We start from the raw sequence: 21228 nt of genomic DNA on the forward strand, positions 1-21228 counted from the left end.
GTATGGACCGACCAGTCAATGTCCATGTTCAGCGGGGAAGCAATTACAGAAGCCAGACCTTCCACCTTCTGCAACCCACAAAGACCCTGGCTGTGTCCATGCTCCCAGAGGGCTAGAGAATGAGAACGCTATCAGGGGAGGGGATGGGATATGGAGAATGGGTGGTGGGAATTGTGTGGAGTTGTACCCCTCCTACCCTATGGTTTTGTTAATTTATCCTTTCTTAAATAAAAAAAAATTTTAAAAAAAAGAAAAGATGAGAGAAGAGAAGGTCCTGAAAACACTTGAGTCTAAACGAGTGTGAGATTCAGACTTGGGAAAGCACTAGAAATAATCTTAGGACTATTCAAAGGGTTTCACTTTCTGGAAACTGAGATAATGAGGGCATCCATCATCCTGAGGTAAGCTGCACTTAGAAAATAATATCAAATATAGAGTTGCACAAACTACAGTTTTTTTCATTGTTTGTGTTCATTTTCCTTGTTCCAAAAGAGATTTCTTTTATTTATTATATTTGTGAAACAAAGTTTTGCACAAGGTAGAGAGAGATGGTGATGGTGTGTGTGGAGAAAGGGGGACAGAGCACCACTCTTTCAAGTGTTATTGGGGAATAAACTAAAGATCTCAGAGCTCTGCCAGCTGCCATTTTATTTTTTTAATCCTCTAAGGATATGAAAAAGTAGCTCAAGCCTAGTCTCAAGATCTCATTAAGCTGAAACAGCATAAATGAACAGCAATAGGCATCCTTGTTTCTTTCCTCTTCCTTACTGAAAACTTCTTGGTTTGCTTTCTGTGCTCATGCCCTGGCCAAAGCTCAAGGTTAAAAAATTGTGTTCACTGAACACACCCTTCATCACCCACTCTGGCCCAGTTTAAAGAACACAGAGAAATTGGAAGAGGCATGAAGCTGTTAGAACATGTCACAAACCCCAGCACCAAGGCAGCGGTCTTGAGAGCAAGCATCCTTCATATGTATTGACACACAGCTGCAGTGACTTGGGCTGAGAGTGATGGCGCCGTTTTCAGCCTTCATAGATGAATTGTAGCAAGTCAGACAAAAACAGCCAAAGAGTATCTCTGCCATTTCCCTATGTGGCAGCTGTCCATGGTATTGGATTTGTCTTCATGCTGCATTGCCCAAATGTGGAGGAGGGGGCAGTCTACACAGACGCACTGATTTGCTGCTGTCATCAAAAACAGGTTTTATTTTTTTTCCCACTAAGGGAGTTGGAGCAAGAAATGCCCTGACCTGCTGCCTTTGTTCAGCAGGAGATGAATTGACTGAGGCTATTAAATGCACTCTGTGCTGTATAATAGAGATAGAGATTAGGCTTTACCAGTTTGCTATTCCAACAAACCTCTACTGTTCTGCCTTTACAAAAGAAAGCATTATTTTTTTTTAAAGTTATGGTTTCTTCTTATCTTTATCTTTTCAATCTTTTCTCTACAGTAATTTTACTGCAGGAGTACACTGAACTTCTCTGTTCCAGACTCTTGGAAACAGAGTTGGCAGTCAGCTGAGGTAAAGAACAAACACCTCATCACAGACCCCTGCAAGCGTCAACCTGGCTTTGACCTAGCACGTTATGATTGGGCCCTCCTCAATCGCTATCGAATAGGCCATGGCCAGTGAGCCGCTATGTTCCATCGCTGGGAAGCCAGAGTCGACCCGAACTGCCCCTGCGGCTACAGACAGACTATGACCCACATAGTCAACGACTGCCACCTCTCCAGATTCAAAGGAGGTCTTGAAACTTTACATCAGGCTCAACCTGACGCTGTTGACTGACTACGGAAGAAGGGCAAACACTAGAAGAAGAACTGCAGGAGTTGTTGGTTACACATAAAATTCCAGTTTACCAAAGCACAGTATCTGTGTGCTATAAACAATATACTCATTTTTAAATTTATTTTTCTTTACTTTTCTTTTCTTCTTCAATTTTCTTTCCATTGTCCTTGGAGGTTAATAGTTTACAGCACAATTGTCTACACATGGGTTTTATGTCCCTACTCCACATCATGGGTGTCTACAATGTAGTCTCACTCCCAACCTAGGACTCCAACTCCCCTCCCAAGGCCTCTTTTCTGTTCCTTCCCCAGAATTCCTTGCTTCAGAAAATGTTTCTTTATTTTTAGAGAGAGAAGACAAAGAGGCAGACAGAGATAGTGAAAGAGGACACTAACTTTCTGCCCCATGGAAGGCTCAATTATTATTATTTTTTAAAGCTTCTCTCTCTGTATGTGTGAACAGGTTGTAAAAATATCTGCCGTAACTAGTTTCCAGACTAGTGAGAGGTTCAAATAACAGAATACCTACAAATGTGTTTCATAAAAATCTTAAAGGACAGGGAGTCCAGCAGTAGCACAGCAGGTTAAGCGTACATAGCACAAAGCACAAGGACCGGCGTAAGGATCCCAGTTTGAGGCCCCGTCTCCCCACCTACAGGGGTGTCCCTTCACAGGTGATGAAGCAGGTCTGTAGGTGTCTTTCTCTCCCCCTCTCTATCTTCCTGTCTTCTCTCCATTTCTCTCTGTCTTATCTAACAATGATGGCATCAATAACAACAACAATAATAACTATGACAAGGCCAAAAAAAAGGAAAATAAATAAATAAATAAAATTTTAAAATCTTACTAGATTACTTACTAGATTTTTTTAAAATTTTAAAACTCTTACTAGAGTTTGCAGTGAGTACCTCCCTAATACTTCCTCTCCACTTTTCCAAGCTTTGGGTCCATGATTGCTCAACAATTTTTTTGGCTTTGTATGTTAACTCTCTTTTCAGTCACCAGGTTCCAGGTGTCATCAGGATGCCGACCAGACTTCCCTGGATTGAAGACACCACCAATGTGTCCTGGAGCTCAGCTTCCCCAGAGACCCATCCTACTAGGGAAAGAGAGAGGCAGACTGGGAGTATGGACCGACCAGTCAACGCCCATGTTCAGCGAGGAAGCAATTACAGAAGCCAGACCTTCTACCTTCTGCAACCCACAATGACCCTGGGTCCATGCTCCCAGAGGGATAGAGAATGGGAAAGCTATCGGGGGAGGGGGTGGGATATGGAGATTGGGCGGTGGAAATTGTGTGGAGTTGTACCCCTCCTACCCTATGGTTTTGTTAATTAATCCTTTCTTTAATTAAAAAAAAAAAAGAAAGAAAAAAGAAAAAGAAAAAAAAATTTTTAAATCTTAAAGGACATTATATTTCTCAGTTTTTTGTTTGTTTGTTTATTCTTACCAGACCACTACTCAGCTCTGGTTTATGATAGTGCGAGGGATTGAACCTGGGACTTTGGAGCCATAGGCATGAATCTCTTTGGATCAACATTACGCTATCTACCCCCTCAAGACATTACATTTCTATTCATCATTTTTTACCTCCACTGATTTCCAGGGCTTCAGACTTCACACACACACACTCTCTCTCTCGATCTACAAAATAAAGCAAGTTGGTATATTAGAAGAGAAAGGAGTTTCCCTACAATTAATCTCTAAGCATCAACTGACAGGGTGGTGACTAAGCAATAGTGCACAAGGCTCACAGGTACGAGACCACAAATTTGACCCCTGATATGAAAGTAGAGGAAGTTTGCTAGTCAAGGAAAATAAGGATTCACATCACCACCACAACAAAAATAAATTTTAAATATATATATTCATCTAAATTATTTAGGCTCTATTCTTCCATATTCCATCCCTGTACTTCTAGTTAAAATTGTAGGCTCAACCACAGTGAAGCAGTTACTGACTTACTGGCCTCTTGTTTGACATGGTGTATAAAACTGCTATGTAGGTGTATGTAACTGCTTTTTAAATAGCCAGACCCAGATAGTGGTTAGTTCCTATCTCCAAACTGTATCCACATATTTCCAGAATGTCTACAAAACTTGTTTTTGCTATAACCAAGACTTCCACTACAGGGAAGACATTTTCAGATAGAAAAAGAAAGACCGAGGGAGACAGGAAAAGACACCAAAGCACAAAGTTTCCCCCAGTGAAACTAGTTTCAGCCCATATATCTTGCCATGTGAACTGTCTTGTCCTGCTTGGGACATTAGTAGTAGTAGCAGTAGCAGTATTTTAATAAAGCAAATCTCCTTACCTAAAGAGACAAAAGGGGAGTCCAGGTGGTGGTGCACCTGGTTGAGTACATATGTTATAATGTACAAGGTCCCAGGTTCGAGCCCTTGCTCCCCACCTCAGGAGAAAAGCTTCGGGAGTGGTGAAACAAGACTACAAGTGTCTCTCTCTCTTCCTCTCTATTTTCCCTTCTCCTCTCAATTTTGTCTGTATTCAATCAATAAAAAGATAATAAAAATTTTAAAAGAGAGAGAAAGGAGGACTTTTTAAAATGCAACAAACACATAGAAGATTATTTCTCAGAACTTCAGAAAGCAGGCAATAGTCTCATACCGCATTGTCTTTTTTTTAATTTTTATTTTTTTTTATTTAAGAAAGGATTAATTAACAAAACCATAGGGTAGGAGGGGTACAACTCCACACAATTCCCACCGCCCAATCTCCATATCCCACCCCCTCCCCCAATAGCTTTCCCATTCTCTATCCCTCTGGGAGCATGGACCCAGGGTCATTGTGGGTTGCAGAAGGTAGAAGGTCTGGCTTCTATAATTGCTTCCCTGATGAACATGGGCGTTGACTGGTCGGTACATACTCCCAGTCTGCCTCTCTCTTTCCCTAGTAGGATGGGTCTCTGGGGAAGCTGAGCTCCAGGACATATTGGTGGTGTCTTCAATCCAGGGAAGTCTGGCCGGCATCCTGATGACACCTAGAACCTGGTGACTGAAAAGAGAGTTAACATACAAAGCCAAACAAATTGTTGAGCAATCATGGACCCAAAGCTTGGAAAAGTGGAGAGGAAGTATTAGGGAGGTACTCACTGCAAACTCTAGTGTACTTCTGCTTTCTTACTTTGGTGCCATACTCCAAACTCAGTCAATTTCTGCTTTGCGTTTCTACTTCTTTTTTTTTTTTTTACATGCATAACATTCCCCAGATTCCCATTTAACAATACAACCCCCACTATTTCATTCATCATTTTTCATGGACCTGTATTCTCCCCACCCACCCCAGAGTCTTTTACTTTGGTGTAATACTCCAATTCCATTTCAGGTTCGACTTGTGTTTTCTTTTCTAATCTTGTTTTTCAACTTCGGCCTGAGAGTGAGATCATCCCGTATTCATCCTTCAGTTTCTGACTTATTTCACTCAACATGATTTTTTCAAGGTCCATCCAAGATCGGCTGAAAACGGTGAAGTCACCATTTTTTACAGCTGAGTAGTATTCCATTGTGTATATAGACCACAACTTGCTCAGCCACTCATCTGTTGTTGGACACCTGGGTTGCTACCAGGTTTTGGCTATTACAAATTGTGCTGCCAAGAACATATGTGTACACAGATCTTTTTGGATGCATGTGTTGGGTTCCTTAGGATATATCCCCAGGAGGGGAATTGCAGGGTCATAGGGTAGGTCCATTTCTAGCCTTCTAAGAGTTCTCCAGACTGTTCTCCACAGAGGTTGGACCAATTGACATTCCCACCAGCAGTGCAGGAGGGTTCCTTTGACCCCACACCCTCTCCAGCATTTGCTGCTGTTACCTTTTCTGATGTGTGACACTCTCACAGGAGTGAAGTGATATCTCATTGTTGTCTTTATTTGCATTTCTCTGACAATCAGAGACTTGGAGCATTTTTTCATGTGTTTCTCGGCCTTTTGGATCTCTTCTGTGGTGAATATTCTGTCCAAGTCCTCCCCCCATTTTTGGATGGGGTTATTTTGTCTTGTTGTTGAGTCTGGCAAGCTCTTTATATATGTTGGTTATTAAACTCTTATCTGATGTATGGCATGTAAAGATCTTCTCCCATTCTGTGAGGGGTCTCTTGATTTGGGTAGTGGTTTCTTTTGCTGTGAAGAAGCTTTTTAATTTGATGTAGTCCCATAGGTTTATACTTGCCTTAGTCTTCCTTGTAATTGGATTCGTTTCATTGAAAATGTCTTTAAAATTTATGCGGAAAAAAGTTCTTCCAATATTTTCCTCTAAGTATCTGATAGTTTCTGGTCTAACATCCAAGTCCTTGATCCACTTGGAATTTACTTTTGTATTTGGTGAAATACAGTGATTCAGTTTCGTTCTTCTGCATGTTTCAACCCATTGTTTCCAACACCATTTGTTGAAGAGACTCTGCTTCCCCCATATAATAGTCTGGGCCCCTTTGTCAAAGGTTAGATGTCCATACGTGTGGGGCCTCATTTCTGGGCTCTCAATTCTATTCCACTGGTCAGTGTGTCTGTTCATGTTCCAGTACCAAGCAGTTTTGATGACAATGGCCCTATAATACAGTATGAGATCGGGCAGTGTGATGCCTCCAGTTCTGTTCTTTTTTCTCAAGATTGTTTTGGCAATTCTAGGTCTTTTCTGGTTCCAGATAAACATTTGTAGCATTTTTTCTATTCTCCTAAAAAATGTGCTTGGGATATTGATGGGGATAGCATTAAATTTGTAGATGGCTCTGGGTAATATATTCATTTTGATGATGTTAATTCTTCCAACCCATGAACATGGAATATCTTTCCACTTCTTTGTGTCTTTTTCAATTTCTTTGAGTAGTGACTCATAATTTTCAGTATACAAGTCTTTCACTTCTTTGGTTAGGTTTATTCCTAGATATTTTATTGTTTTTGTTGCTATAGAAAAAGGAACTTATTTCTGGATTTCAATTTCTTCTAACTTAGTGTTTGCATAGAGGAATGCCACTGATTTTTGAATGTTAATTTTATAGCCTGACACATTACTGTATTGCCTGATGATTTCCAAAAGTTTCTTGCTGGATTCCTTAGGTTTTTCCATGTATACTATCATGTCATCTGCAAATAAGGAGAGTTTGACTTCTTCTCTTCCAATCTGTATGCCTTTAATTCCTTGCTCCTGCCTGATTGCTATGGCAAGAACTTCCAACACTATGTTGAATAGTAATGGTGATAGTGGGCAGCCCTGTCTAGTACCTGATCTGAGGGGAAATGCTTCCAGTTTTTCACCATTGAGTATGATGTTGGCTGTAGGTTTGCTATATATAGACTCCACTATCTTCAGGAATTTTCCATCTATTCCCATTATTTTTAGTGTTTTGATCATAAAGGGATGTTGTATTTTGTCAAAGGCTTTCTCTGCATCTATTGATATGACCATGTGGTTTTTGGTCTTGCTTTTGTTGATGTGGTGGATCACATTGATTGATTTACGTATATTAAACCAACCTTGCATGCCTGGGATAAACCCCACTTGGTCATGATGAATAATCTTTTTGATATACTGCTGTATCCGGTTGGCTAGAATTTTGTTCAATATTTTCGCATCTATGTTCATCAGAGATATTGGTCTGTAGTTCTCTTTTTTGGTTGTGTCCCTGTCTGCTTTTGGTATCAGGGTGATGTTGGCTTCATAGAAGCTGGCAGGGAGTATTCCAGTGTCTTCAATCTTCTGGAAGACTTTTAAAAGTAGAGGTATTAGTTCTTCTTTGAAAGTTTTGTAGAATTCATTTGTAAAACCATCTGGTCCAGGACTTTTATTTTTGGGAAGATTTTTGATAACTGTTTCAATTTCATTAGCTGTGATGGGCCTGTTCATGTTATCCACTTCCTCTTTACTTAGTTTTGGAAGTTGGTAGGTATCTAGGAAATCATTCATTTCTTCCAGGTTCTCTAGCTTGGTGGCATACAGTTGTTCATAGAAGCCTCGCATGATATGTTGAATTTCTGCAGTGTCTGTTGTGATTTCTCCTCTTTCATTTACTATCCGATTTATTTGGGTCTTCTCCCTTTTTTGTTTTGTGAGTCTGGCTAAAGGTGTGTCGATTTTGTTTACTCCTTCGAAGAACCAACATTTACTTTCATTGATCTTTTGTATGATTTTCTATTCTCAATGTTATTTATTTCTACCCTAACTTTAGTAATTTCTGTCCTTCTGGTTGCTTTAGGATTCCTTTGTTGTTCTTCTTCTAGGTCTTTGAGATGTGCAATCAGGCTGTTTATTTGTGCCTTTTCTTGTTTCCTAATGTGTGCTTGTATAGCTATGAACTTCCCTCTTAGGACAGCTTTAGCTGTGTCCCAAATATTTTGATAGCTTGTGTCTTCATTTTCATTGAACTCTCGAAACATTTTGATTTCTTCCTTGATTTCCTCTTTGACCCAGAAGTTGTTAAGAAGTGTACTGTTGAGCTTCCACATTTTGGCACTGTTACTAATTTTTTGTTGATTGTTAAGTGTTAGTTTAATTCCACTGTGGTCTGAGAAGATGCTTGGGATGATTTCAGTGCTCTTGAATAGGCTGATGCTGTCTTTGTGGCCTAACATATGGTCTATCCTTGAGAATGATCCATGTGGATTTGAGTAAAATGTGTATTCCAGTTTCTTGTGATGAATGACTCTGAAAATGTCCAATAGTTCTAGTTTATCTATCTCTTCATTTAGCTCGCTTATGTCTTTACTGATTTTCTGCCTGGATGATCTGTCAAGTTGAGAGAGAGGGGTGTTGAAGTCCCCTACTATGATTGTGTTACTATTAATATATTGCTGTAGCTCTTTCAGTAGAAGTTTGATGTATTTAGATGGCTTCTCATTGGGTGCATAGATATTAATAATTGTTAAGTCCTCTTGATTGACTGATCCTCTGAGCATTAAGTAGTGTCCATTCCTATCTTTTTAAATCTTATCTATTTTAAAGTCTATCATGTCAGATATGAGAATAGCTGTTCCTGCCCTTTTTTGTGGGCCATTGGCTTGAATGATAGTTTTCCATCCTTTCACTTTAAGTCTGTGTTTGTCTTGTTGCGTTAGGTGAGTTTCCTGTAGACAACATATTGTTGGGTTGTGTTTTCTGATCCATCTTCCTACTCTGTGTCTTTTAATAGGTGAATTCAGGCCATTGACATTTATTGATATCAAAGATTGAAGATATTTTAACGCCATTCTTGTAGAGTTTTAGAGTGTTTTGATATATGTCCTATTTGTGGTGGTCTGGTTGTTTATAGGAGACCTTTCAGAACTTCTTTCAGGGCAGGCTTGGTGATGGTTGCTTCCTTCAACTGTTGCTTGTCTGAGAAGGTTCTCATGCTTCCATCTAGTCTGAATGACAATCTAGCAGGATATAGTATTCTTGGCTGAAAGCCTTTCTCATTGAGCACTCGATATATATCTTGCCATTCTCTTCTGGCCTGTAGTGTTTGTATGGAGAAGTCTGCTGCTAATCTTATGTGTTTTCCTTTGTAGGTGACTCTTTGTTTTTCTCTTGCAGCCTTGAGGATCCTTTCTTTATCCTTATTCCTTTCCAATCTAAGTATGACATGTCTTGGTGTCTTTAGGTCTGGGTTAATTCTGTTTGGGACCCTCTGGGCTTCTTGAATCTTTATGTCTTTGGTGTTGTCTAGACTAGAGAAATTTTCAGCTATTATGGCCTGGAGAACGCTTTCTTCCTCCCCTTCTCTTTCTTCCTCTGGTAAGCCAATAATGCATATATTGTTTCTTTTGAAGTCATCCCATAGGACTCTGTTGTTGTTTTCAGCATCTCTTAATCTCTTTTTGAGATCTCTTACTTCTTTTTTAGTTGTCTCTAATTCATCCTTAATCTTGCTAATTCTGTCTTCAGCCTCATTGATTCTATTCTCTCTGCCCTCTACTGCTTTCTGGAGTTCATCTATTTTGTTGCCCTGCTCTGATACTGTTTTAGCTTGTTCAGCTAGTTGCCTTCTTAGCCCAGCGATTTCAGCTTTCAGCTCTCTAATAACCATGAGATAATTAGAATTTTCTTCCATATTCTCATTTGTTGTTCCTGCATTTCTGATTACAATTTTTTCAAATTCTTTACTCACTCCTGTTATTATTTCCTTAGCTAATGTTTGGATGTTGAACTTGTTGTTTTGTGCTTCACCCTCTGGAGGACTTTTAGCTGGACTCTTGTCCTGGTTTGAGTCTCCAACATTTTTTCTTGTTGTTTTAACCATTTTATATAAGTTAACAGTTTTTTCAATCCCTGAGTTGGAGTTCAGTGGTGTAAAAGCCTTTTTTTTTTCCCCTGTAGGCTATGGGAGCTTGAGGGCTTTTAAACTATCAATAGGCTTCTTAGCTTAATCACTGACTCCTGACCAAGAGATAAAGCAGGGTGTGGCAGAGATAATCCAGTGTTTATGCAAAGAGACTTTCATAGCCCCTCAGCTATGCCACCAAGGTATAGGTCTTCTCCTGAGTTTCCCGGTTAGATCTCTGTCCCCTGGTGTCCCTCCTTGTTGCTGCTTCAGATTCTGAGGGTAGTAGCAATGGAGACTCAGACCTGCACTTGGTGAGTCTCTGGGGAGTCCTTTCCTCCCTTCAGCTGTCCCCTTGTTGGTGGAGCAGACTGGAGGTGGTGTGTCCACTGACAAACTGTCGAACTGTTAGCATTCACTTAATCTCTCCTTAGGCCCCTCTCTCCTCTCTGTCACCAGCCACGCGTGTTTGTACTCACGGGTGATTTACTGGGTTTCTGTGGTCATTCTAGTCCTGTCTTGTTTCGGTCCGGGTGGTCTCCTTTGGTATTCCTAGTTGATCTGGGAGAGGAGAGGAGAGGAGAGAAAGCGATCTGCTGCTCGTAGCTCCGCCTCCGGAATCAGAGAGCACCTCATTGTCTTTTTTTATGTCATCAGGAAATTAATGATTTACAGTGAAAATAGTAGTTGATACATATGTAAAATGCCACAGTTTTCTGCAAAACATTCACTCCCGGCCTAGATTCCTCCTCTACCATCATGTACCAAGACTGGAAAGTCACCCTGGCCCCTCAAGAGTCCTTTACTTTGGTCAAATACACCAAACTCAATCCAAGTTTGTACTGTATGTCTGTTTCTGTTCTTATTTCTCAACTTCTTTTTTTTTAATATTTATTTTATTTATTCCCTTTTGTTGCCCTTGTTGTTTTATTGTTGTAGTTATTATTGTTGTTGTTGTTGTTGGATAGGACAGAGAGAAATGAAGGGAGGAGGGGAAGACAGAGAGGAGGAGAGAAAGACAGACACCTGCAGACCTGCTTCACCGCCTGTGAAGCGACTCCCCTGCAGGTGGGGAGCCGGGGTTCGAACCGGGATCCTTATTCCTGTCCTTGTGCTTTGCGCCACCTGCATTTAACCTGCTGCGCTACAGCCCGACTCCCTATTTCTCAACTTCTATCCATGATTGAGATCATCCCATATTTATCTGTCTCTTTCTGGCTTATCTCACTTAGCATGATTCCATCCAAAATGTGATGAATTCATCATTCTTTTTATTTTTTTATTTTTCAAGAGATTTAATAATGATTAACAAGAGTGTAAGATAACAGGGCTACAATTCCATACAGTTCCATGTCCCATCCCCTTCATTGGAAGCTTCCCTATTCTTTATCCTTCCAGGAATGCGTGCCAAAATTCTTTATGCGGTTCAGAAGATGGAAGTTCTGGCTTCTGTAATTGCTTCGCCACTGGACATGGACATTAGCAGGTCAATCCATACCCCCAGCCTGTCTGAATTCATTATTCTTAATAGCTGAGTAGTCTTCTACCATTAACACTTAGCAAAATTTTGTTTCCCTTTCTTTGCTAACAGTTAAGCATAAATGCTTCCCCTAATATATCAAAGGGATAGTAACTGAGATATATACAGAACTCATAAAACTCAGCAACAACAGCAACAAATACTGGAGAGGATGTGGGGACAGAGGAACCCTTTTACGTTGCTGGTGGGAATGTAAATTGGTACAGCCTCTGTGGAGAGCAGTCTGGAAAACTCTCACAAGTCTAGACATGGACCTTCCATATGATCCAGTAATTCCTCTCCTGGGGTTATACCCCAAGGACTCCATAACACCCAACCAAAAAGAGGTGTGTACTCCTATGTTCATAGCAGCACAATTCATAATAGCTAAAACCTGGAAGCAACCCAGGTGCTCAACAACAGAGGAGTGGCTGAGAAAGCTGTGGTATATATACACAATGGAATACTATGCAGCTATCAAGAACAATGAACCCACCTTCTCTGACCCATCTTGGACAGAGCTAGAAGGAATTATGTTAAGTGAACTAAGTCAGAAAGATAAAGATGAGTATGGGATGATCCCACTCATCAACAGAAGTTGACTAAGAAGATCTGAAAGGGAAACTAAAAGCAGGACCTGATCAAATTGTAAGTAGGGCACCAAAGTAAAAACCCTGTGTTGAGGGGTAGACATGCAGCTTCCTGGGCCAGTGGGGGGTGGGAGTGGGCGGGAGGGATGGGTCACAGACTTTTGGTGGTGGGAATGGTGTTTATGTACACTCCTAGAAAAATGTAGACATATAAATCAGTAGTTAATTAATATGAGAGGGGGAAAATCAATTGTATGTCTCAAAGTTTCTCAAAACACAAACTGAATCTTTTTAATATATAGGCTGTGTATTTGATATGCGGACTCTCTCAAAAGCCTAGACCAAGTAGATTAGAAGCACAGCTATATCCAAGATACAGGGTACTGTACAGCAAACCCTAACAAAAGGACTTTTCAAAGTTAACCCAATTACCAAATAATGTGATGATAACATTAACTATCGATTGTCTTTTTGAACCCTAAGACAGCAGGAACCTCACATCTCCACTATAGAGCCCCTACTTCCCCTAGTCCTGGAACCCTTGGATAGGGCCCACTTTCCCGTATGCATCTCCCAATCCATACCAAATAATATTGCATCCGCTGATCACAACCTAACCAACGCAACGATTGCCACCTCAACATGCTTCACCTCAGACTGTGTCCAGAGACTTCACATGTGGAATGACAACCCTTCAGCTTCATTACTCAGGTGAGACCTTTCCTTTTATAGTACACTCTAATTTCATCTCAGGTGGTTCACTTTCTAACAAAATCCCATAACCTAGATATACACCAGTTTCTGTGAGAGAGAGCTTATGTGCACACGTATCCATAAACTACTGCAAAATATATACCTGAAAGCAGAAGTACACTAGAGTTTGCAGTGAGTACCTCCCTAACACTTCCTCTCCACTATTCCAAGCTTTGGGTCCATGATTGCTCAACAATTTGTTTGGCTTTGTATGTTAACTCTCTTTTCAATCACCAGGTTCCAGATGCCACCAGGATACTGGCCAGGCTTCCCTGGATTGAAGACCCCACCAATGTGTCCTGGAGCTCAGCTTCCCCAGAGACACACCCTACTAGGGAAATAGAGAGGCAGACTGGGAGTATGGACGCCCATGTTCAGCAGGGAAGCAATTACAGAAGCCAGACCTTCTACCTTCTGCAACCCTCAATGACCCTGGGTCCATGCTCCCAGAGGGATAGAGAATGGGAAAGCTATCAGGGAAGGGGGTGGGTTATGGAGATTGGGTGGTGGGAATTGTGTGGAGTTGTACCCCTCCTACCTTATGGTTTTGTTAATTAATCCTTTCTTAAATAAAAAAAAACTCAAATAAAAAAGTTTATCATTAATTCTATGTCCCTTTAGTTTGTTTTGCTGTGTGTATTTACTTAACCTATGAGATGACTGACAAGAGTTCTAGAAAGCTAATGGCATCGCTGAACTGTGCCCTTGCAGATCAGTCCCACTGTTTCTCACAAGGATGTGCTTGATTACCCACCTACTCCACAGAAAACCCTCATAAAAATAGATGTAGGAGTCAGGCTACTCATCCTACAGAAAGTCCATACTCTTTCTAAGATGTATGTACTTTCCTCTCCCCCATGAAAAAAACCTGTATTCTTTCTTTTTTTAAAAAAAAATATATTTATTTACTTATTCCCTTTTGTTGTCCTTGTTGTTTTATTGTTGTAGTTATTATTGTTGTCATTGTTGTATAGGAGAAAGAGAGATGGAGAGAGGAGGGGAAGACAGAGAGGGAGAGCTAAAGATAAGACGCCTGCAGACATGCTTCACCGCTTGTGAAGCAAATCCCCTGCAGATGAGGAGCTGGGGGTTCAAACCGGGATTATTACACCGGTCTTTGCGCTTTGTGCCACCTACGCTTAACCCACTGTGCTACTGCCTGACTCCCACCTGTTTTCTTTCTTACAATCTGTTAACTCCTCTTTTAATTCCTTCTCAGGGCAAAAGCCAAAGGACAGTCAGCTAGTTGGTAACAGTTGTGCATATGCCAGAGAACTCTGATGTGTGTGTGTGTGTGTGTGTGTGTGTGTGTGTGTGTGTGTGTGTGTGTCTTTCTCCCTCCCACCCCCTTCTTTAATAAGCAGTTGAGACATTATACTGTTTAAAATAAATTGTTCCCAAAATCTTGAAATTGAGATGGCTGGCTTGCTTGAGGTTCATTCCAGACTAACAGGCCTGTGTGAAAAGAGCACACATACACACACACACACACACACACACACACACACACACACGCCACCCAACACATCAGCTCTGTGACACTAACTCTCCTCACAGGCCCTAGTACTTGAATGCTTTGTGTTCTTAATGCCAGAACCAAACTGCCACACTTCTGCTCATTCCAGAATCAAAGCTGTAATAATCTCCTGCTATGTTTTTTTTTCCCTGAATGTCCTCAGGCTATCAAAATGTTTGCAATATTTATCAAAAATATGCCAAATGGATTCGGGGTTTTGGACACAAGCAGCAATGAAAGCTTTTAGACAAATGGGGTTGGCAGAATAGCAAATACATGCACATCAAAATGAGAAAAGTGTAGGATAGTATCTTTGCTGCTAAGTGTGATATAATCTATTATTAAAAAATGACTAATATCACTGGAACGTTTATTTATCAGTCCAGGTGGAATCTAAGCGATCATACAAAACTGTACAGCAGAGTGGTTCAATAGCCAGCAACCCCTTCGGAGGTGGGAGGAAGAAGGATAATGAAAGATTAAAATTTGTGTTAATTAGATGCCAATGTAGGAGTCATCAGGCTTTATCAGTTTCAGGGCTGTATTCCAAAATACTGTATGTTGTTTCAAATTAGTCTGAAAGCTTCCAAGAGCCCCCCAGGGGTCCTTCTGCAACCCCAAGATCACATTTTAGCAAACGAATTGAAGTAGAGAAAATGTAGGCTCTTGCAGACCTACATTCTACAGTCTGAAAGAGCACTTCCTCCTACCCCCCTGAGAAACAGGAGCCATTCTGATACACACAGTTCACTATGCGTGGCTTCAGGATTCCAAATTAATTACCCTAGAGAGTGGGGGTAGGATTTATTGATAGTTACTTCTTTTCTAAAATAAATATATATACTGTATTTATTTATGTTTAATGAGAGAGAGAGAAAGAGAAAGGACTGCTCAGCTCTGGCTGATGATGGTGCTGGGGATTGAACCTGGATTCCCAGAGCCTTAAGAAAGAAATGCTTTTGCAGAACCACTACACTGTCTCCAATCCTATAATTAACTTCCTAAGGTTTGTTTTCCATGTAAAATTAAAACAACAGCTTCTTACTATTTTTATTGGCATGACTGCAGTGTATACAGAAAGAGTGCGATCTTGGAACAAAAAAAATTAACAAAAAAATTAACAGATTGGTTTTGGAAGAGCTTTGCAACTGTGGGGGAAGCAGAAAGTAAGGAGTTCTGCTGAAAGACAGACATCCACTTGCATTTCTAGAGTTCTGCTTCTTTTTTTTTAATATTTATTTATTTCCTTTTGTTGCCCTTGTTTCATTATTGTTATTATTGTTGTTGTTATTGATATCATCGTTGCTGGATAGGACAGAGAAAAATGGAGAGAGGAAGGGAAGACAGAGAGGGGGTGAGAAAGATAAACACCTGCAGACATGCTTCACACTTGTTGAAGCAACTCCCCTGCAGGTGAGGAGCCAGGGGCTTGAACCGAGATCCTTACGCTGGCCTTTGCGTTTTGTACCACCTGTGCTTAACCCACCGCGCTACCATCCAACTCCCATGAGTTCTGCTTCTATACTGCCTATATAGGAATTTATTGCTAGGAGTCAGTTTAGAGGTTTCACTGTCCTCTCTCGCTTTGGGTTTTATCTCAAATCAAAAAAAAAGAAAAAGAAAAAGAAAAAGCCCTGAAATTTCTTTTCCAATCCAGGGTGTCACTTAGTCTGCAGAGCCAAGGACTCTGAAGAGGGTGAACGGAGCTTGTTGAGAAGATACTCGGGAGTCAATGCGGGATGGCGGGGGAAGGCTTAAGGAGTAGTAAGCAAACACCAATCATAAGTAGGAAAGACATTGTATTTGTGAGCTGGTGTAATAGCGCACTTAGGTAGTGTGCTGCTTTGCCAAGCGCAAGGCCCAGGTTTGAGACTAGCCCTCACTGCACTGAAGGAAGCTTTGGTACTGTGGGGTCTCCCTTCTCTCTTTTTTTCTTTCTCTCTCTCTGTCCCTCCCTTTCTCCCTCTCTACCTCTTTGTTTAAAGCAAAAAATTAAATTGTACTTCTGTGACAAGAACAGTATTATAAATCATCATTTCCCTCCAATAAAGTAATTTGGATGGGTTGGTGGTGAAACTGTTGAGGAATAGAAGGCACCACCCAGAAATAGGAGTGATTACAGATATAGGTGGGGGCCTTTGGTTTCAAAAGCAGTGAGCCTTTGGGGAAGCTCTCTTTCTGGGACTACCATGTAAGCAATTAGTAGGTCCGTCTCATATTTGCTTTCTCTCTCTTCCCCACCCCCTGTGCCCCAATATGTTTTCTAGTAAAAGTTTAATTTACCTAAATAATCATGCTCTCTTTTCAATTCATTGTTGAGATTGGCATGATGGACTCTCAGAATGGGAGACAGATGCTGCCTGCCCCCCATCCCTGTAATAGCACATTTAGCCCAGCATACATGTTATAATGTGCAAAGACCCAGGTTCAAGTTTTCAGTCCCCACTTGCAAGTGGAAAGCTTCACCTGTGTTGCAACAGTGTTGCAATTCTCTCTCTTTCTCTCTCTCTCTCTGTCTCTCTGTCTCTCTCTACCTCCACCTTCACTCTCAAGTCTCTCTCTGTTTCTATCAAGTAAATAAATAAAGAAAATATTTTTCAAATCAAGTGATTTTTGGAACAGAGGAAAAAAAAAACTAAGGCCAGATATACTTTGAAGCAGTAGCACAGGACTTTCAGGCCAGAACTCTTTGGGTTCAGCCAGAGCTTTCCCTCTTACTCTCTTTTCTTCTTTCATAAAACTCAATCAAGAATTCTTTTCCTCTTTAAATTTTCTTTCTTTCTTTTTTTTATGTGTACTTTTTATTGCATAAAGACAAACCAGAAATTAAGAGGAAGGGGGTGATAAAAAGAGAGAAAGACCTGCAGCACTGCTTTACCACTAACAAAGCTTTCAGCCTGCAGGTGGGAACTGGGTCTTGAACCTGGATCCTTGTGTACATGTGTTCTCAACTAGATGCACCACCACTCATCCCCAGGAAATCTTTTCTTAAAAAAATTAGTTTCCTCCCAAGTTGGTAATGAAAGTCAACTTGGGAGCTAAAATCCATGTCTGACCAGTCCTTCTGGCTCCCATTTTATTTATTTATTTACTTACTTTTTTTTTCCAGATAATGACAGAAAGACATAGAGAATGAAAGAGATCACAGCACCAAAGCTTTCTCCAAGGTGATGAGGGCAGGGCTCGAACCTGGGATACTACATGACAAACCAGAGCACTGTCTAAGTGAGCTATTTTATCAGTTCTTGATTCCCTATTTGAGCCATCAAATACATGAAAAAAAATTAAGAGGAAAACCCATTTAACTCTGGACTCCATGGATAACTCGAGTGCTCTGGTAAACAAGGAGGAAGCATACCTCAAAGACCTTCTGAATTCTGACAAAGTCGTCCACACTGAGCTGGTTCTCCAGCAGACGGGCCCCTGGGTCTTTATCTGCATTTTCACTTTCTTTCCTCTTGGGATTCTTGGGTCCAGGCTGGGACCCCATGTTTGTTGCCAGTGCTGTACTCCACCTCCTCATAATGGCTTCACCTCTTTTCAGCAGGCTGGAGCTATTCCTACACTTTGTGGTTTTCCATCAACAGGTATCACCTTGAACAGAAACCCACTTTAGCAATCCTGTTAGCATACAATTAGGGGCCCTTATAAAGAGTCCAAGCCAATTTAGCCAACTTAGCATACAAAAAAAAGCATTCAAGCCCAGAGGGAGGGAATGAAATCCCACAGCTCCCACACCTTGTTAATTTTAGTTCCAAAAGTCACAGTGAAGATTGTTTAAAAACCAGCCCCCCCCCACACTCTCTTTTAATCATATGTACACTTAAGCCTGACTTGAGAATAAATGTAATGTGTAAGGTTTCCCCTGTGTTGATAATGACTCAGAAGGCAGTTTCTGGCTCTCATGTTAAATGCATTAGGAAAGAATTCAAAATCTCTCTGGCTACCTTTGCTTGTGTTAGCAGGTTGTGGCTTTAAATTCAGCATTCTGGAGGCGTTAGTAACACAAAAGCAGAAGTTGGGGTTCCCTCTCCCTCAGGCTGTCCACCACCCAAGCCTACCTTGCCAAAACTGTAGAGTTGTTTGTTGCACATTCTCTGTCTGTCCTCCTTTGTGTCGTTACCTGGCAACTGGCAGAAAGCCACCCCAAACTTGTCCCTTTTTTCCTTTCCCTAAGTCTCAATTATGACTGACCTCAGGGCTGGAATATATACAGTGTAACTTGAGACACTTCTTCTAGCGTTTGTCACTTGAGACACTAAGACTATTTCAACCCAGTCATTTTTTAATTAAACTCTATTGCTGTGGTATTTCAGATCTGGCATGTAAAAAAAAAAAAAAAACCATATTCTCTGCAGCCTGGATGAAGAAAGAACATGAGTGGCCAAAGAAAAGAGCAAGGCATCAGAAAAGTTAGGTTTTCCACACAGAACAGGATCAATTCTTACTTAGAAAAAGTGGTACATCCCATTAAGCACACATCTTACTACCTACAAGCCCCCAATCCCCACCCGCAGGGAGCATGCCTCACAAGTGACAAAGCAGATCTGCAGGTATAGCTTTCTCTCCCTTTCTCTATCTCCCTTTCCCTCTTAATTTCTCTCTGTCCTACTGAATGAAAAGAAAAAAAAAAAAAGCCAACTCGGGAGCAGGGCGGTAGCACAGTGGGTTAAGTGCACTTGACGCGAAGCACAAGGACCTCGCTAAGGATCCCAGTTCAAGCCCCGGGCTCCCCACCTGCAGAGGTGCAGAGGAGTTGCTTCACAAGCAGGGAAGCAGGTCTACAGGTGTCTACCTTTCTCTTCTCACTGTCTTCCTCTCCTCTCTCCATTTCTCTCTCTCCTATCCAACAACAACAACATCAATAATAACTACAACAATAAAACAACAAGGGCAACAAAAGGAAATAAATATTTTTTCAAAAAAAGCCAACTGGTCTCTAAGACTTTGGGAGAACTATGGGGAGGTGTGGCACAGAATTTTGGTGATGGGAGCAGTGTGGAACTATACTTCTATTATCTTAGAAGCTTATAAATCACTGTGAAATTACTAAGTAAATTTTTTTTTAATGTTCAGTTCTAGGGGAGTTGCTGGGCAGTAGCACAGCAGGTTAAGCGCACGTGGCGCAAAGCACAAGGACAGACATAAGGAACCCAGTTGAGGCCCCGGATCCCCACCTGCAGGGGAGTCACTTCACAAGCGACTTTCTCCCCCCCCCCCTCTGTTTTCCCCTCCTCTCTCCATTTCTCTCTTTCCTATCCAACAACGACATCAATAATAACAACAATAATAACTACAACAATAAAACAACAAGGGACAAAAAGGAAATAAATAGATAATTTTTTTTTAAATGTTCAATTATTTTTTTTATTGCCCACGGTTATTGCTAGAGTTCGGTACCAGCACTATACAAATTCATTACCCACAGAAGCCGTGTTTTTTCTTTTATTAATTTTTTATTTACTTATTTGTTTAATTCTTAAATCATTTTTATTTATTTATTGGATAGAGACAGCCAGAAATGGAAAAAGAAGGGGAAGGAAGAGAGGCAGAGAAACAGAGACACCTGCAGCCCTGTTTCACCATTTGCAAAGCTCTCCCCCTGTAGGTGGGGCCAGGGATTGAACCTGGGTCCTTGTGCATTGTAACATGTATACCACCCAGCCCCAGCCCCTTTATCTTTCTCCCGACCCCTATTTTTTAGTTGATAGGGCAGAAAGAATTGATATACCTGCAGACCTGCATCACTGCCAGGCTACATGCATCCTTTAACACGGTAATGTGTGATGATTTTTGTGATCTGTCACCAAGGTCAATGAAGGAGAAGAAAGAGAATGAGGTGTTGTTGAGGTTTGTTTTTTTTGTTTTTTTGGTTTTTTTTTTTTTGTTTTTTAGCATTCCCAGAGGTAAAGGACAGGAAAGATGGAGAAAGGAGGTAAAGAAATAGGGGTGGGGGTTCCCCTCGTTGAAGTGCCCACACTGGGCAGGAACTGAGGACCTTATAAAGAGCTCTTTCACTTCTTCAGTCTGGGTGGAGGCTTCACAGGCTGCACCTATATTCACTCCATCAGCTCCTGATATGGTGCCTCTAACAGTTGCCTGGGAATTTTGTCCTCTGCTCAGCTGGGTGTGTGGCATCTTCTACAACTTCATGAATGTATTTTGATCTGCTTGACTAATAGAACATCTCGAGCATGGTGTCTCCTGATGACATGGGAACCAAAGAGTTCTTGGTGTTCTGCCTGGGGATCCTCTCCCTCCCTGCTGTTGCTGTCCCTTTTCTTTCTCAGTAAAGTGTACTCTTAACTGAGTATGCCACCACCCAGCCAGATAATGTTCAATTCTTATTCAGTATGAATGTTGACCTCCTGTTCTATTTGCTGTAGTGTCTACATATGTTAAAATGAAAATACTTTTTTCAAATATTTTTTAAAGATGTTTTAACTTTGTTTGATTTGAGAAGACAGAAATTGAGTAAGAAGTGGGATAGAGGGAGTCGGGCTATAGAGCAGCGGGTTAAGCGCAGGTGGCGCAAAGCACAAGGACCGGCATAAGGATCCCGGTTCGAACCCGGCTCCCCACCTGCAGGGGAGTCGCTTCACAGGCGGTGAAGCAGGTCTGCAGGTGTCTATCTTTCTCTCCTCCTCTCTGTCTTCCCCTCCTTTCTCCATTTCTCTCTGTCCTATACAACAATGACGACAACAACAATAATAACTACAACAATAAAACAACAAGGGAATAAATAAATAAAATCAAATATTTAAAAAAAGAAGTGGGCTAGAGAGGGAAAATACAGAGAGACACCTACAGGC

General features: G+C 41.1%; 1 protein-coding gene across 2 annotated transcripts in view; it reads right to left on the bottom strand.

Moving 5' to 3' along the window:
• The window catches only part of WDR49 (WD repeat domain 49), a 250745-nt gene extending 232737 nt beyond the window's left edge, over positions 1-18008 (bottom strand). For both annotated transcript variants that reach the window (XM_060171907.1, XM_060171906.1), the window contains exon 1: positions 17775-18008. In XM_060171907.1, the coding sequence (XP_060027890.1) occupies positions 17775-17939 (165 nt within the window). In that variant the 5' untranslated portion in view covers positions 17940-18008. The remainder of the gene's footprint in view (positions 1-17774) is intronic.
• Between the last annotated feature and the right edge of the window lie 3220 nt (positions 18009-21228).

Source organism: Erinaceus europaeus, chromosome 14 (assembly GCF_950295315.1).
Source record: "Erinaceus europaeus chromosome 14, mEriEur2.1, whole genome shotgun sequence".
Taxonomy (NCBI): domain Eukaryota; kingdom Metazoa; phylum Chordata; class Mammalia; order Eulipotyphla; family Erinaceidae; genus Erinaceus; species Erinaceus europaeus.